Source organism: Hydra vulgaris, chromosome 15 (assembly GCF_038396675.1).
Source record: "Hydra vulgaris chromosome 15, alternate assembly HydraT2T_AEP".
Taxonomy (NCBI): Eukaryota; Metazoa; Cnidaria; class Hydrozoa; order Anthoathecata; family Hydridae; genus Hydra; species Hydra vulgaris.
In genome coordinates, this window is record NC_088934.1 from 34982501 (window position 1) to 35002270 (window position 19770).

The 19770-nt window shown below is 27.3% G+C and overlaps 1 protein-coding gene across 2 annotated transcripts in view; it reads right to left on the reverse strand.

The window, feature by feature from the left end:
* LOC136091400 (TNF receptor-associated factor 3-like) overlaps nt 1–19770 on the reverse strand; it is a 134780-nt gene that overhangs the window by 66419 nt on the left and 48591 nt on the right. For both annotated transcript variants that reach the window (XM_065818914.1, XM_065818915.1), the window contains exons 6-7: nt 19680–19757; nt 17398–17547 (exon numbers count right to left, since the gene is read on the reverse strand). In XM_065818914.1, the coding sequence (XP_065674986.1) occupies nt 17398–17547; nt 19680–19757 (228 nt within the window). The remainder of the gene's footprint in view (nt 1–17397; nt 17548–19679; nt 19758–19770) is intronic.

Here is a 19770-nt window from a genome sequence, read left to right on the forward strand (position 1 = left end):
ATCTACTCGTCTGAAAAACCGTTGTTTAAAAATAATTGCTCTACGAGCAGATGGTTTTGGCATATCAGATAGAGCAGTTGCCGCAATTGTATCAGCAACTCTGGTTGATTTTGGTATAGAACATATGGGGCCAGTGGATCGGAATAAAATTCGCAGAGAACGAAAACTACTGAGAACATCCTGTAAAAATGCTGATTGTAGAATTACTGGATTGTATTTTGATGGAAGGAAAGATCAGACTTTAAAACTTGAGGCGGATAGGCAGACTGTGATTTCTGAGGAACATATTTCCATTTTAGCAGAGCCAAATTCAAAGTATTTTGATCATTGTACGCCAACAAGTGGATCAGCCAAATCCATTGCAGATTCAATAATTGATACTGTTGACTGCACGAGCCTTGTTTGTATTGGTTCTGATTCAAGTAACGTTAATACTGGTTTAAATAATGGAGTTATACGCAGAATGGAAATTGAACTTGGTTGACCACCGCACTGGTTCATTTGTCCTTTACATCTGAACGAGCTTCCTTTGCAACATCTTTTTCACTCCTTAGATGGTGCAACAACTGGAACCCATTCATTTAATGGACCAATTGGCAAGTCTATTTCAATGTCTGTTCAGAAACCCATAGTCAGCTTTGCCATATTTGTTGGTGAACCTGTTATATGCAATAAGCAGTTGTTAAGCAGCGATCAACTGTACTTTTTCGAAATTGTTAATGCGGTGAAGACAGGTGTTGGACCAGATAGATTTAATTCTAGAACACCTGGGCGACTAAACCATGCAAGGTGGTTGACACTAGCAAACCGTGTTCTACGCCTCTATATATCTACTGAAGATCCATCAAATGAACTAATACTTTTAGCTAAATTTATTGTGAATTCACATGCGGTTGTTTGGTTTGACATTAAGAAACATTCAAACTGCTGCTTCACACTATTATAAAATGATAGAAACATCACGATTTCTTTCTGTGCGTTATCGAATAATTGTTCAGCAAGTTTTGAAGCGCAATAGCTACCCGGCTCATATCAAGAGCATTATTCTGGCTATGCTCAAAGACAACCGTCAAGTGATCCGTAAGCTTGCGTTGAAGAGAATTCTTCGTGCTCGTGAAGATGACATACCAAATCGAAAATTTCAACTCTCTGAGTTACGATTTCAAGCGACTAGTTATGAAGAACTGATTGACTGGCAAACACAGCCCCGCTTGGAACCTGTTCTGAAAAAACATATTCCAGTCAGTTGAAGACATAGTTATTGACATAGAGCCATTTCCATGTCACAATCAAAGTATTGAACGTGTGATTAAAATTGTGACTGAATCAGCATTCAAAGTTTATGGTCATGAAAATCGTGATGGCTATATTCGCGTTCAACTGAAGCGCCGCAAGTTAATGCCTCACTTTGACACAAAATCTGAATTTAAGAACATTTAAGTATAGTTTCTAATCAACGTTTGCTAATGATATATTGTTTTGACTGTTCAAATAATTTGAATTTTATTATAAATTCAATCAATAAATTATGTAACAAATGAGCGTTTTTAAGTTAATTTATTTGAAAACTTCAAAGGTAAAAATACAAAGTATATATATATATATATATATATATATATATATATATATATATATATATATATAAATATATATATATATATATATATATATATATATATATATATATATATATATTTATGTATATGCATATATATATATATATATGTGTATATATATATATATATTTATTTATATATATTTATATATATATCGTTCTCATCGTTTGAAGAGTATGCTGAATTTAGTGATAAATGCGATGAATTTACAACAAGTGATGAAGATGAGGAACAAGCAGTTGACACAAAAATAAATGTTATACATTTTATAATTTTTTTTTATTCTTGAATAATTTTGGTTCTTTTTTTTTTCTTATTACATTCATATAATGATTTATATTTCTTAGACAAATCACAAATCGTTTTTAAGCAACAACCAAATTACTAAATCCTTTTCCATTCTCTTAAGATGATAGAGTTATTAAACACATGTCTTTATCCTAAATACTTTAACTTGCAGTACAGTTAGGAAAGTTTTGTAGTACTAACTAATTTTGCAGAAGATTTTAGTAGTATATTTTAATCTCGAAAGGATGGAGTTTCTTTAAGAACAAATAAGTTTTAACTTTTAAATGCTAGTGATTATTGATTATGTTTGTTTTTATTATTTCCTATTATAATTTTTAAATTATAAAACCATGTATTTTAACATATTTTTTTAATAATTCTTTTAACTAAATTTGATTTTTATATTAGATAATGATTTTTAAACCTTGCATAAAAATTTACTAGATTTCTTTCTCCTTGTATTATAGATAATATGTGTTTTACAACGCTTTAAAATGGTTACGCAAAGATAACCATTTTGCTGGTGGAATAGAGGTATAATTAATCAAATTAATTTTAGAGTTTCAGTTCAAGACTATTTCCCTATTGACTAAAAGTAGAAACCTTGTTCTCCGAATAAAAGAAAAAAAGTTTATTTTAAGTTAATCTGTAAAAAGACTAAAAATTTTAAGTGAAGTTAAAGAGTTTGATCTGAAAATAAAAACAAAAAAAAAAAGAATGGTATGTATTGATTTTACGATTTGGAACATGAATTATAAACGGCATTTAAAAATAGTGTATATACTGCTTTTAATTTAATTCACTTAGTAATTTAGCTAGCTTTTTTGCCATACTTTGTCTCTTTAATTTAGTAATTGCTTTATAAATAAATTCTCTTTCAGGTTTGTAAATTATCTAAATTGGTGGACTAATTTTAAAAGAAGCTCTAAAAAATATATTGAAAAAACTTGTAAAGTTTTTGCATATTGTTTGTTGTATTGAAAATATATTATAAACATTTTTTATGATAATACGTTGTTTACTGTGAGATGTTATTTTATTTCAGTGTTATTAGCTATGAAGTTTTGAGATTAAATAGAAAGGAGAATAATTTCAGCAGGCCCAAAAAAGCTTTATCTCAACAACTAAAGTTGTTTGAGGCTGTGACAGGTGAATTATTATTTTAAAATATTTTTATCAAATCTTATTTATAAGAACGATTCTGAATTTTGAGGACAAACTTTTTAGAGGCCAAGTTTTTTAAATCTTGAAATTTCTTGATTTCAAAATATTTCTATGAAAATCAGAAGGTTCAAGTTTTGTAAAAGTTTTATAAACTTTTTAGTATTTTCAGGACTTCATCCAAAAAAATATACATTTGTAAATTATAAATTATAGATATAGTGATGAAACTTCTTTAAACAATTTTTTTTTTGTATCAATTTTCTTAAAAATTTAGAAAGTGGAAATCAATGTTAAATCTTATAGGGATTTAAATTTTTTATATCCGTGATTGTTTAGATGTTTTACCTATCATCCATAATAGTGACTTTTTGAATATGATCGAGACACTACACGAGATTATATAAAAAAAAAATTATGAGTGTTTTAAAGTATGCTTCAGACAAAAAAAGTCAAGGTAATTGATGGATTTGCGCATGAATGTGCAAACAATGAAACGTCAAGTTACGTTTTTGATTTGGAATGATATTATACTAAAAATATTTGGGAAATACATTCATCATGTATTTGCATTTATAGAGTTTTGGTCCTAATTACGTTTAACGTAAGTTACACAAAGTCAACTTAACGTCGCTATTAAATGTTGTTAAACCTTTCAATTTTTAACTTCAAAATAACGCTTAACTAACGTTAGTGCTGACGTTTAATCAACTTAAAAACAACGTCAAATTAACGTTAATTTGACGTTGTTTTTAAGTTGATTAAACGACATTGATTAACGTGAGGTTGACTTAACGTCGTTATTTAACGTTTCCAACCTTTACAAAACGTCTAACAATGTTAATGTTGACGTTCAAATAAACTCTGCCCGCTGGAATATAGTGTTATTTTATAAAAAAAAACCTAATATAATAAAATTTAATTTGTTTTGGTTTAAAGATAAAAATGTTAATTATAAAATAATATTACTTTTATTTATATTCACATTAATAGTTAAATTGACGAATTTTAGACATAATCCTCGTCAAAAAAAAGTAGAACATTCATTAATAATAACGTAAGTATAGCTAAAAATATTCAAAAACCCGATAAAAAATTTACATTAGTGTAGCCAAAACAGCGTTGTCATTCCGATGTAAAATAACGTTAGTGTAAATAACCTCATCACGTTGTAATTCTAATAAATAACAACTTTAGTGTAAACAACGTAATTCAGACATTTTAATTCTGATAAAAATAACGTTAGTGTAATCAACGTTATTAAAACTTAGTAATTCTGATGGGGAAAACCGTTAGTGTAATTAACTTTGTTTCAACGTTAGATTTAGTTGGTAGATGCTAAATATTTGCATAGTTAATATAAGTTTAAACATGATAAGTAATTTCATTAAAACTTATAACTATGGGTGTAGAATCAGACTGTGTTTAATACCAAATTACAGAAAAATAATGCATAACAATATGATGATGCGTAGGTGACATTAGTTTCATTATTGGTTATTTCTTAGCAAATAAACTGCATTTTTTATTCTTGCTTATTTTTATGATAAACTTAGTACTTTGTTATTACTTTTTAACTTTCTTTTTTTATCATTTGACAGTTGATCTGATAATACTAATATTGAATAACTGAAATATTTTTATTTATTTGGAAGTTGTGTTAGCCGGCATAACTCAGAATAAATTTATGCTTGGTTTCTGTTGCGTGTTTAAATCCTTTTAAAACAAAAAGAAGTACACTTGTCAAAAATGGTTTCCATTTCGCGAAATTAGCTACTACAATTTACCATAAATACTAGTTGAAAAATTAATAGTTTCACTGCTACAAAAACGTAGTACAATATTATTATAATTAACCATAAAAAAATGTGAAACCACAGGTAAAAGCATGCCACAATCAAATTTTACTTTAAAACTAGAGATGGGAATCAAATTCATCCTTTAAAGTTAAGTTACGGTTCAGTCAGATTATATCTAATGCTCGAGTTTGGTTCGGCTTGGCCTGCGGCGTAGTTTGGGTCCGGTTTAGTTCGGTAACAGCTATTTACAGCTAATTTCGGTTCGGATTGGTAGCAATACAATTATTTTTTAGTTATATTTACAATGATAAACACAAAGATATTAATAAAATATCAAGTAGTTAAAGCATTGGAAATTATTTTAAATAATTTGCAATGTTTTAACTACTGCAACTTCAAAAGTTCAAAAAACAAAACGCTGCTGTTAAAACGCGCAAATTATAAAACAGTAACTTTCTGAACCTAGAAAACGGTCGCTTTAGTAACCTACTGGCAGTCTAGTAATCAGAGCTGCATATTATATTTGATAAATATCAGCATTTCTTATGTTTCTGGGTTTAGGCGAGCCCAGCGATCACTCATTATCACTGAAAAGGTTCTTTCACTGGTAGAACTTGAAGCAGGAATAGCCAACAACTTGGCTATTCCTGCTTCAATTGAACTGTCATTGTCATTGTCCAGAGTTGCATGGCATTACATGCTTTATGGCCAGTGCCAAGTATTGGTCCAATATATGTCTTGTTTCATTACTGCCAGCTTTAGAAAATGGAGTGTGAGCTGTTGTAAAGTTTGCCAGCAAGTCATACAATTCAGCATCAGCTTTACTATTTTTTTAAAGAATAACTTGCTCTAAATGACTAGAGTCACTAAAGCTGTTTAAATCTGTACTACCTGAGTCCTTGCGTATCACCTACGGTGTTGAAGAAGACATAGTTTTGTCTACCATACTAATTATCTTCGAATAAGCAAATTTGCCATCTTCTACTTTGACGATTGACAAGTATTTGTAGGAAGGAAAGATAAATGTTGGAAACTTGTGCAAAGGATAAATAAAATATTTTTAATTCAAGCTCTATAGAAAAGCTGCCTTCTAATAACGCATACCTTCACTGTCTGAGGTATTGATCTTACAGACTGACTGTAAACAAATTAGATTTATGTTATGAATACTAGACTTATGTTTCGTATAATGTTATGTATCATATTATGTATTGTAGACTTATTTTATGTATAAGAATATGATAATTTTGTTATGTTATGTATTATATTTATACATGATATAATTATATATATATATATATATATATATATATATATATATATATATATATATATATATATATATATATATATATATATATATATATATATATATATATATATATATATGTATATATATATTTATACATATATTTAGTTACAATTAGATTTTATTGTGAACGGACGTGTTTGTGAACGGACGTGTTTTTATCAGCCTTATTAAAAAATAAAATATAAATTTAACGTTGGAAAACATCCTAAAGTTAATAACAACAAAGCTTGAATAACAAAAATCTTTTATACTATAAGAAAAAAGCAAATTATGGAAAGAATAAGAACAAAACTTTATAATAATAATACGTGGAAACTTAAAAACTCTCGCAGTACGACTCAACAAACTTGAATTTGAAGCAAAAGAAAGCAATTCAAAAGATGCTATAATTGAAAAAGAAATTTACGAAATTAAAGAGAGCTTGAACTTTTAAGAAAAAAATATCACTAAAAAAATTGAAAAAAATAATAACAAATTTGGGGTATGTAATAAATTACCGAGTAAAAAAAAACAGTGGACTAAGAGAACCGCTTGCGCAGAAACAATTTAAGGATCGATGGTGCAAAAGAAAAAAAGGTAAAAGCTGGGATGATTGTAGAAACTCGGTAAAATAAATAATTAAAAATAAACTTAACATTGAAATTGAAACAGCCCATCGTATTGGAAATGCAAGAAATGATAAGTTACAAAGAACAATAATCTTCTAACTGATCTATTATTTAGATAAAACTAAAGTTCTTAACAACGCAAAAAAATTAAAATAGGCTGGACTATATATAAACTAAGACCATGCAAATGAAAGAGTAGAAAATTGAAAAAAACTATAGAAAGTTGAGCGACTTTGTAAAGATGGTTATTACCCTACTAATAAATTTGATAAAATTTATTGCAGAGATTTTAAAAATTAAACAGCTGTTTTAGGCGAGTCCATTTTCTAACAAGTTTTTATTTTCTCAAAAATCATTATGGCTAATGAAACAAAAAACTTTGAAAGGCTGCGTTTGAATATCTTTGAAACTGCTAATAAATCTTTATCACACAATCATTATGACAACTTTAGCTTTTTAAACGAAGAATACTCCGACTTTGCATATTTTGATATACAAAACTTTAAATTTAAACTTAAAGCCTTTATAAATTAGTTTACGGTAATACACATAAACATTAGAAATTTACTTATTAATATAAACGAATTAAAAAACTTTCTCCTTTACAGTAGTCTCTTGCTTAATTGCGCAAATTGAAACAGGCACTGCGGTGCGCAATTAACTAGAAGTGCGCAAACAAGAAAAAGATAAGAAAAAATTTAGCATACTAAATTATTAACTATGTAAACAAAACTTTATTAAGAAATATACTAGGCATGATGGAAAAAGTCATGAATTGTAGGTTGATATGCATTCTGCAGCTTTTCTCGTTTAATTTTCATAATTACTGACCGTATGTTTGATGATAGTTGTTTGTAGCTATTCATTAATTTATCGTTGTCGTCTTTTAAAAATGCTTTACCTTTTTGACATTTTAAATACTTGCCAATATCGATCAGAGATAAATGTATAAATTCAATACCTAAGAAGTCTGTATCATCGTATATTTCATCATTATTAGCTTCTTCTTCATCAGAATTGTCATCCATAGCAACTGGATTATCATTATTTTCTTCGAGAGACAAACAACCTTCAAGATCTTCCTTGATTGCTTCAATATACGTTAGAGAATCTTCACAGTCAATTGATTCAAAATTGCTGATATCTTCTAAACTGATCAAATTCCCTATTCCTTCAATTTCGTTTAGCAGCAAGAGCATATTACAAGATGCGAGGTCAGCCTCCTCAGAGCATAGTTCAGTGTTTACGGGACTGGAAATCTGAAATAATTCTGCCTTGTCGAAGCAATTTTTGAGAGATGAAGGTTGAATTGATTTCCAAGCGAAATTGACATTCTAAGCAGCGTAAAGAAGATGTGCGGGCTTCCCGTATTCAACTCCTGCTGCACCTCTTTTGCACAAAAGACTAATTTCTTTCAGACTTTCCTTTATATTTACATTGAGGCTGTAATATGAAAATATGTCTGAGAGATATAGATATTTATATCGCTTCTTAAGAGCCGCAATAATACTCATATCACTTGGTTGCTTCTAACTTGTGCAATTTGGAGGGAAGAAAACAACTTTTAAAAGATTTCGCTCTAACGCATCAAAATGTCTAAGAGCATTGTCTAATAATAAAAGAACAGGCAAATCAGTTTTGCGTTTAACTTTAGAATAAAAGACTCCATTGAACCATTTCCAGCATATAGAGACATCCATCCATGCATTTTTTTTGATAAAAATACGGTATTGGAAATGTTTTACCGACAATACAAGCAGGTCATGCAGTTTTTCCAATCATAGAGCAGGGTATTTGTGAGATCCTGTTGCATTGGAGCAAACAACTAAAACCACTATTTTTAAGATTTTTTTTTACCTCTTGTAGTTATTAAGCTTTCAGTAGGCATTAACAGAGAATATCTAGGCAGCAAGCGAAAAAAAAAATCCAGGTTCGTCCATATTGTATACATTTTCGGGTCTGTACATTTTAATAATTGAGTAAAAGTCCTTAAGATGCTGAAGAAGAACAGGATCATCTTTGTTAACTTCAGCTCCTTCTTCAAAGAGATGCATCAATTTTAAGCCTCGACGACGACGAAATAAAAAAGAGCTATTGCTAAAAAGCTTTATATTCTTTTCTTTTATATTAAATATTTGCGCAATTTTTTTTGCTTTCATAATTGCTAACGATGGAGGCGCTTCAATCTTTAAACGACGCAATGAATCAATCCAAATATGTAGCTAATTTTCTATTGCTTCAAATTTTCAAGACAATAATCACAACACTTTTTTTCTAACTTCTTCTGTTATTAGTTAACTTCTTTTTTCTATTTGATCTCGATTATTCCAGAGAGATGGAATTAAATTTTCAGTTACATTTTTTTTTATTTTTTTTTAATATTTTCGCCGTTAAATAATATATACAGTTTCGAAGCACATAAATAAAAATAAATATTGGCGGGGCAAGAAGAAGACTAATTTAGCCTTATCACCGAGCCCTATTCTCACGTATTTACAAAAACCGTAATATTTAAATATCTTTAGTTAACAAACAATTTATTAAAAAAAAATAAAAATAAAAATGTAAAATAAATAACAATTCCTTGTCTTTTAAAGAAAAATTTAAAGAATAAAACTTTAAGGAAAGAGTAAGATCAATTGAATAAAAATAAATAAATGAGATATTATCATTTGCTTTAAACTTAAAAATTTAAAGTAAGATTTAAAAATAAAAAGTTAATAAATTAATATACACCATAGAAATAACATAAATAAATTAGTCTACTTCATAAAAATAACGTAAATAAATTAGCAAACGTCATAGAGGTAATACCATAATTAAGATAATTAAAAAAAAAAAAAAAAATGTTGATACACTCAGTGACTTAATTTTGTATTAATTATTTTATGTATTTGAGTTTTAATTAAAAAAAACATTTAAAATCAGATATATTAAAATCCATAAGTAAGAATGTGTACTTTGATTCATTTTTAAACTGCTCTATACTAGTTTTATGTATATTTACTATTTTGGGAAACATTTTCCACAAGTAGGGTCCACGATAAAGAACTGAATATGAAGTTAGTTTTGAATTATATTTTGGGACAACAAAGTTGTTACTTAAAAATTTTGTTGGATATTTATGAACTATTTTGTCAAAATAGGATTGAAATATTTTAGGAGATAATCCTAAATTTGTTTTATACATGAACATTAAAACTTGGTGTAAGTTGATTTTATATATATTTAATGCTCCAAGTATACGCAGAAGAGGCTCACTAGGTAAAGTTCTATTAGCTCTAAAAATTATTCCGCATGCGTGTTTTTGTTTACAGTACAACTTTTTTAATTTTGTATGGTTTGTACTTGCCCATGCAAAATTGCAATAAATTAAATAGCAATGAATAAAAGAAAAATATAAACTTTTCAAAAAACTACTGCTTAAAAATGGTTTAGCTTTATATATTATTGCTAAACTTTTTGATAATTTATGCAATTTGATGGGATTTTTTTTTTATTTATTAACTTTGTGGAACAAAATAAATTTGGTTTTATCCACATTTAGAGAAAGTTTATTACTTTTGAACCACTCATTAACTTTCAATAATTGTTCGCTTGTTGTTTCAAATAGTGTATTAATGTGACTGTGGCAACAAAAATGATTGGAGTCATCTGCAAAAAGAATACAATTTTATAGATCTGTTGCTAAATTTTAATCATTAATATACACTAGGAACAACGGTGGTCCTAAAATAGAGCCCTGGGGAGTCCCACAAGTTATGGCAGTCGGAAATGTTTGTTTTTGTTCATAAACTATAAATTATTTTCTACCGACCAAATAACTTTTGAACCAAAGTAAATTGTTATTTTTTACACCATAGTGTTCAAGTTTTTTTATTAGTATATTATGATTAACGGTATGGAAAGCTTTTGACAGATCAATGAAAACTCCAAAGTAAAGTCCTAAAGTAGTTACTACTGAATGCACTTAATATTTGATATACTAGTTTAATCACTGCATGCTCCGCTGAATTTTTTTTTTGAAACCAAATTGTTTTGAATACAGCATGTCGTTTTCTGATAAGTGATTAAAAAGTCTATTGTACATTATTCTCTCAAGTAATTTTAAAAAACAAGGTAAAATAGATACTGGCCTATACTTAGAGATATTTGAGTCATCCCCGGACTTATATATCGGTGTGATTCGTGCAATTTTTAGCTTTTCAGGGACGATACCTGTTTTAAGTGAAAGATTAAATATGTGAAATAACGAGGGTTCTATTAAAATTTATACTGATTTTACAACATTAACGTTAATTTTATCAAATCCAGCACTATTGTTAGTTTTAAGGCAAAAAAAGGCGGTTTGCAATTCAATTAGTTTTAAATTAGATTCATCCATAAATTTATCAAAACTTTTTAAATAAGATTCAAATGGTGTTGAAGTCATAGGAATTTTTTATGCCAAATTTGGACTAGTATTGGTAAAGAAGCTGTTTGGTTTTTCAGCAATAATTGATTTATCATAAATTGTGTTTTTATCAATTGTTTTGGCAGAATGTTTCTCGCATAAAAATTTTTTCCTATTATTTCTTTAATTACACTTCATGTTTTTTCAGTGTTTCCGGTGGCTTTACTTAATAGCTTTGCATAATAAAGCTTTTTTGAGTTTCGTTTTGTTTTTTCAAATAAATTTTTATAATTTTTATATGACATTTCGTTTTTATAAGTTTTTTTTTCAAGTAGGGTAAAGAAAGGTATGTTCGTGATATATGTAATTTCGTGATATTTCGCTCGGCATTTGTAGCAAACATACCTATTTGTCAAAAACATCGAAATTGCGTCAAATGGTACCCCGGGGTACTACTGTCGATTCACAAATAGTCGTTGGGTGCGTGTGATACGTCAATTGTTTACTATCAGTTTGTACATTCTTTAGCATTATTTAACGTGCGTTCAGCACATTTGTTTGGAGTACTTGTCCAACATTTTTATTTCCAGACTTGTGTTTTAAGGTAAGTAAATTATTTTTATTAAATATTAAACTAGAAAAGATGCTTGATTTAATGGTAAAACTTTTGTTTTTTTATTAACTTCCTATAACTTACGATTCCTTATCGCAGTTACACATTTTCTTAACGTTTTCACCTCAAATGAATGTACATTTTTAATCATGTTTCTTTTATTAAATATAATGACATTAAAAGTTGTTTTAGCACGATATAACTATATAGTTAAATGATAATAATATCTTTCTCTATACGAATCTGCAAATATTTAATATAAATATATGGAATAGGTTGATCCTCCTGATCAACCTATTCCATTAACTTCAAAGGATTCTATTCCTGTATGTTCTAAAAAAAGTAAAAAAAATAAAAATGCTTCAAAAGATGATGATTGGGAGTGCGGTGTTTGTAAAAAAAGTTACAACAGTGATGTAAAAAAAAAGAATTGAAAAAAATGGGTGCAGTGTTCCTATTGTTTAGTACCTTATCATGAGAGTTGTCAAACATATGAGGACATTGGTGAAGTATTTATGTGTGATACATGTTGTCAACAAGAATGTGATTTAGAAAAATAAGTTAATCAGATATAAGTATGGTTAATATTATAGTTATTATATTAAGAGTTTTTTGTAGGTCTGTTATTTTATTTTCTAAGCTACCTATGTTAAAAGTATATTTTTTTTATATATAAATATAAAGTAATGAAAGTATTATTATAATTTTGTTAACTTATAAGCCTGACTATATTTATATTTTATGAACTTAAAGTCTGATTGAATAGTTATGAATTCAAAACAAGTGTTGATATTTTTTGTTATATTATACCAGATGTTATACTTAATTAATAAAGAAAAATTTAAATATTATTGTGTATTCACGAAATTACCTAACCACTATCACGAAATTAAATATCATATCACAAAATTACCTAACTTTTCTCAATGACTTTTGAGCTTTTATAAAAACTTATCAAAGGACTTAAAATCCCAAAACTGCATAGATTCTAGTAACTTTACTCTATGTACATCAAACAATTTAAGTAATTAAGTAAAACTACTGAAATTGACTTTGTAATTACACATCTAGTTAATTTATCACGAACATACCTTCCTTTACCCTACTTATCATATAACTTTTGTTTACCCGTTAGACTTTATATTCTTTTGCAATCGCTCGTTTGCTTGGCGCATCACTTTTTGTAAGTTTAGCTATAATTTCGACTCGTTGATCTTCCGATAATCTTTTTCCTTTGCCTTTAGCCATAAGAAATAAGGATAAAAAAGTTGGAATAAGAGAACTGTGAATAGACGGTTAAATTTTAAATGAAGTTTTTTTATTAAAGTTTTTTCAATGAGACTTCACTGATAAATCGTTAAAACTAATTATTATCTGTTTAAAACAAGATTTATCATTTACTTCGATTCGAATTCGAATTCGAATTATTTATATATTTACATTCTGATAAAATCATTATCTCAAAATATTTATGATAAAAACTAGTTTTTAACTTAACACATGAAAATAATAGTTACGTTTTCAACAAAAAACTCAGTAAAAAATTGAAACACAAATATTTTAGGCCTAAACGCGCAATTAACTGGGATGTGCAACTAATTGGATGCGCAATTAAGCAAGAGGTTACTGTAATGCAAATAACTTGCAGTATGATCTGCCTTACAGAGACTTGGTGCTCTGACGAAGCAGCAGAAACAAACTCTGACCTCCAAATTCAAAACTATAAAATATTTTCTAAAAAAAGATCAGTTAGCAAAATAGGAGGAGGAGTTGTGATTTATATAAGGAGTGATCTAAACATTAAGATAAGAAATGATCTTTCAAACTCTGATGGCGATAGTGAGGACCTCACAATGAAAGTTACTATAACTGTCTCGAAGAACTTTCTAGTTTCTACGTGCTACAGACCACTTGACGGTAATACTTGTAAATTTTCGAGTTATATGAAACATATAATTACAAATAAGAGAGAGCAGAAAAAGTTGTTAATTATAGGAAATATAAACAAATATTTTGATGTACAACAAGCATGCGCTTACATAAAATTTCTTTGACGACATGTTCAACTTAAAATCTTCCCCATTATCAACAAACCTACCAGGGCAACTTCAAAATCAATTACTGCTATTGATTATATATTAGCAAACTTAATACAAGATCCTTCTCTAAAATAAGGTATAATAAATACGGATATTTCAGATCACTTTCCAATTTACTTCTCTTTGTCACTAAATTCCACAAAAATCAACTATTCAAAAACCTTATGTTAGAAAAGAATTAAAGATGGAACGTCTACTCATAAATTTAAGGACTTCACATTGGCAACAAATTGGCAAAAGGTCTACCAAGAATGTAATCTAGGAAACACAAACTCCGCGTACATTAACTTAATATATTTTTTTATTCTACAATATTAAAAAAGTTTTCCAATTCAAGAAAAAAAATTAAAAGCAAAATATTTAAATTGTCCATGAATAACAAAAGAAATAAGAAAATCCTCAAAACAAAAACAAAAACTATACTTAAAATACTTAAAAAATAGTAGCAAAGCAAACCTATCCCTCTACAAGCAATACAAAAACCAATTTAAAAAAATAAAAAAAAAAACATAAAATTTTATATTATTCTATTCAAATACAAAAATTTAATAGAGACTTAAAAAAGACGTGGGACATTATGAAGAAAATAATTGGTAAAAGTAAATCTAATTTTAATAAAATGCTTTCTTGAGTAACAGTTAATGAAAGTGAATCAAACAACAAGCAAAATATTTCCAATGAATTTAAAAACTACTTTGCCAACATTGGTCCTGATCTTGCATCAAAAAATTAATGCCCAAATAATACATTTAAAAGTTACATAAGAAAAGTTACATAAAAGTTACTGCTGTTTAAGTTTCAATGAAATAAATCAAGACAAACTTAAAATAGCTATAACATTACTTAATGTTAAGTCCCCAGAAATCGATGATATCTCTTGCAAAGTAGTGTCAGAGGTATTTGAGGAGATATGTAATCCACTTTACCAAGTATTTAATTCATCAGTTACTACAAGTATTCTACCTGATAAACTAAAAATCTCTAAAACTATACCAATCTATAAATCAGGAAAAGCTAATTTTTTAAACAATTATAGACCAATCTCAATTCTTTTAGTATTCTCGAAACGTCTAGAACAAATAATTTATTATAAGTTAAATGAGTATTTAAAAGCAAACAAAAATATTATTAAAAGTCAATATGGTTTTCAAAAGCTACATTTAAATGAGCATGCAATCCTCTCAAACAGGATAAGTAGATTGTTTAAAAACAAAAATTTCTATCAGAATTCTTTATTGATTTGTCAAAGGCATTTGACACCGTCAACCATAACACTAAAACTACGCTAAAAAAAATCAAGCTTTAAAAATGTTTAAAAACTACGTTAATAACAGATAACAGTGTGCTATTATAAATAGCAACTCAAATTTATTAAAAACAAAATGTGGTGTACGCCATGTTTCCATTCTCGCTCCTCTTTTATTTTTTATTTATATAAACAATCTTCAAAACGCCTCTAATACCTTTAAAACAAAAATGCTTGCTGACGATACAAACTTGTTTTACTCATCAAAGACAATCAAAGACCTCTTTGAAAAAACAAATTCTGAACTAAAAAAAATTAATATATGGTTTAAATCAAATAAGATGTAACTCAATATAGGAAAAACTATGTATTTAATATTCCACTCTAATCAACAAATTCAAAAAATACCTCTGAACCTACCAACAATTGATACAGAAAACATAACCATCAGAAGAGCTCTGAATACAAAATTTTAACGAATTCTAATTGATGAACTCATCTCCTGCAAACCACACATAAACTACATAAACACAAAAATATTAAAGAACATAGGTTTATTATACAATGCAAAACCATTTTATACCTAAAAAAATTCAAAATCTTTTTTACTTTTCATTCATTCATAGCTATCTCATCTATGCCAATATAACATGGGGCAATACCCATAAATCTAAATTATAACCACTTTACTTACGTCAAAAACACGCTTCAAGACTAGTATACAACGAACACAATTATACTCATGCTCAACCTTTACTGGAACAAATGAACGCACCAAATATATTTCAAAAAAGTATTTTTCAAAATATGCTTTCATGTTTAAATACAAACTAAGTCTGGTTTCAGAACATTTTACAACACACTATTTTTAAAAACAATAAAAATAAATAGCAACAGGCAACTTTAAGATTTGAAACAACAAGAATCTTAAAAGCAACAGGCAACTTTTGAAACAACAAGACTCTTAAAAATCTCAAATAAATATCGTGGTCCCTATTTATTTAACAAATTAGTTTCCAGAATTGAAACACTATTATGCTAAAACAACGAACACTCTCTGAAAATAAAGCTAAAAACTGCAATAATCAAACTAAATAACTGTAAAGAATTTTTTTAAATTTAAATAAAACTAAACAAACAATGTATATATACATATACATATATATATATACATATATATATACATTTATACATATATATATATATATATATATATATATATATATATATATATATATATATATATATATATATATATATATATATATATATATATATATATATGTATATATATATACATTTATATATATATATATATATATATACATTTATAAATATATAAAAATGTATATATATATATATATATACATATACATATATATACATATATATGTATATATATATATATATATATATATATAAATATGAATATATATATATATATATTTGTATCTAAATGTATATATATTTATTTATATATATATATATATATACATATATATATATATATATATATATATATATATATATATATATATATATATACATGTATATATATATATATATATATATATATATATATATATATATATATATATATATATATATATATATAAATATATATATATATATATATATATGAATATATATATGCCGTCTCCTAAAGTCTTTCTTTCTTAAACCTTTTTATCTTATAATTTGCAAATGCGGAGAATATGATAATTCTAGCATCGCTTATTTTATGTATTTCAAAATTTTCACTACTGCAAATTTCTTTTCCGTTTGGTTAGGGCAAGAACAGTTTGTTCAGTTTGGTTCGTTCCAAACTTTTTTAAAGTTCGGGTTTGGTTTAGTTTGTTAAGAAGTGAAGTTTGGGTTCGGTTTGGTTCGGTCGTAGGTAAGGTTTGAGTTTGCTTCGTTTAGTTTGAATTCGGTTTGTTTTCTATTTCTATTTGAAACCTCAATAAACATTTGTGAATTTTGAGCAAAACTGCCCGTAGTTAACACGTGTTTTGGATCGTGACAAACACGTGTCTTTACAAGTAATAATTTAGAAAAAGAACGTAGATGTACAGGTTCGGCACTTGGTAATACCATAAAAATAATTGCCAAAATATATTTTTAGCAATTAAATCAATGGTTTTTTATAAGGCTCAGCATACATTTATGGGTTTCAGCAGAAGAGGCAATGAGTAATAGTCAAATTTGTTTTGGAAATTTTCTAAATTTTAAAACAACATTTTATTAAAACTTCATCCTTACTATTTCATTTTTGAGAATGGTAATTTTTGCTTCCATTTCTTTCTCATTTAACAAAATTTTATTTTCAAGTGCAGACACTTTTGATATTGCCATTGAAAAATGGTTTTGTATTGAAGAATTGTTATGAGAATCTTGTTCTTTTTTCATTCCCTGCATAGTATAAAATATATCAATATTATGTTAATAAAAAGTACAATAATGAATATTATTACATATTAAAATATATTATTATGCATAAAGTATTATTAGACTTATGTATTACACAGATCAATAAAAGCCAAATGAATATTTAGATTACATTACTTTTAAACTTATATTTGGATTCAGGGTTGGAATGGCCTAGGAGTTTGACAAATTTTCCCCCGGGTTACTGCCAGGCCCGATGGTCCTGGGTCATACTATAAATCAAGATGCACTAAAAAAAAAATCAAAAATATATATAACCGAATATTTGGGCTAATCCAAAACTGCACTCTTGAGTAAAAAACTTCTGTTCATGAACCTGAATTCATTATAGCTATTAAATGTCACACTTTAACGAAAAAATGTATTTATAACACAGATATATCTAACGGTGTCATATTTCGATTCACTGAGACAGATTTTCTATAGTGCATAAATAGTTTTCACACAAGATTAAAACAGGCATTTTATGACTGGATTGAGTTGTGTCTATCGGCACCTGTTAGATAGACTTCAAAAGCATGAAATATCTAAAAACCATCAATGGTTTCTTTGCACAAAAATGCAGCTGAGAACAAAAAAGAAATTGACCACCTGTTTAAATGTAAGTGAAAAACAACGACGCCTTGTTTTAGATAGAGTAAAGATGGTGGAAAACCCTTTATCGTGGAAATAATGTGCAGAAAATAACACATTGCATAACTGCAACATAAAAATTTTCTCTAGCCTGATTTACCAAAAAATATGTGATTAAGGGTCAATTTATCACAGCTGATTTGTTTATAAAGTGCTCTTGGAACAGCAAATTGTTAAAAAGTGCTAACAATGTGACTTTAGAATACATTTTATGTAGAATACAATCACCTATATTTTTATAAAAGATCAACTTCCTTTAAGAACAGGTTTTTTCCTTGATAATTTAATATAAGTCATATATCTTATAGTATTAGTCACAAAATTTTAAAGCATCAAACAAATTTGACCATTTTTAAAAAAACTTACTTTACTTTTAAACACAAACCACTTTAAAGGATTAATATGTTCTGTCTAAGGAAATGATTTATTTTTCTAAAATTAAGTAAATTTGCAAAAATTATATAAACAAGCTTCTAAAATGTCTTCTGAACTAATCGACCTCAACTTTTTTCTACAGATTACGCAAAAAAAAAAAGGTTTTAAGTTATAATGGGTTAAAAAGCCTTTTTTTATACTCTTTGGTTAATATTAATCTTATAGTGATTAATTACTGGACGAAGCTATCAACACGAAATTTCTGGGAAGTTGATGCTAGATTGGAAGGTGCATATCCACAGTCAAGGTGCTGCAGCCGCAAAGTTTTTTTGTGTCAGGTTTCTTTTTTTTCTTTTGCTCATATTCTGAGCAAAAAGAAAAATCTATTTATGGCCACCATTGTTTTTTTATGTTTTTTTAAAAATGTAATGTTAGAGTATTACATATTTATGCAATAGTTTTCCAAATGGTTATTCACAGATTAGAGGTTTGCCAACATGTAAATGACGAAGATAATCTAACTAAAGTATGTTACAAACCCCTTTATGTACGCAAGCTGCATTTGGAAACTGTACTATAAATTGAAACCTTTTTTTATTATATTTGCTTATTCTCTATTCGTTTCCTTTCTCTTTATTATTATCATTTTTTTTTAATGTTAAATATATTTTACTAGGGTGTGCCTATCTTTTTATGCTTTTTCAATTAAAAATAAAAAAAGTTACAAAAATAAAAAATACACCAACAAAATTAACATAATATATTTAAAATTAGAGAAACATTTTTATTAAAAAAAGGATTTTCCTAAAATAAAACTGTTAATCAACGTATATACACTTGAAGCATCTAATCTATCTAAAAGTCTCTCGTTTATAACGTTTAAACACCCGTTTTAAAATAAGAACTTTAATTTGTTAATCAATTTGATTTAAAAAATAAAATAAAATGAAAAACTTTACCGTACCTGATTTTAGAGTACTGCCCAAAAGTGAGGTTTGGGAACGTTTATGTTTGTAACCGTGATATTTTGTTGATTTTTTGTTTGAGACATTTATACATTTTTATATTCTAATAACTTAATTTGTTACCTTAAAATTGCATCCAATGCTCAAGTATTGACAAGAAACAATTGTATTAGCGCAACTATTAATAATATGGGATGACTTCTATGAATAGATG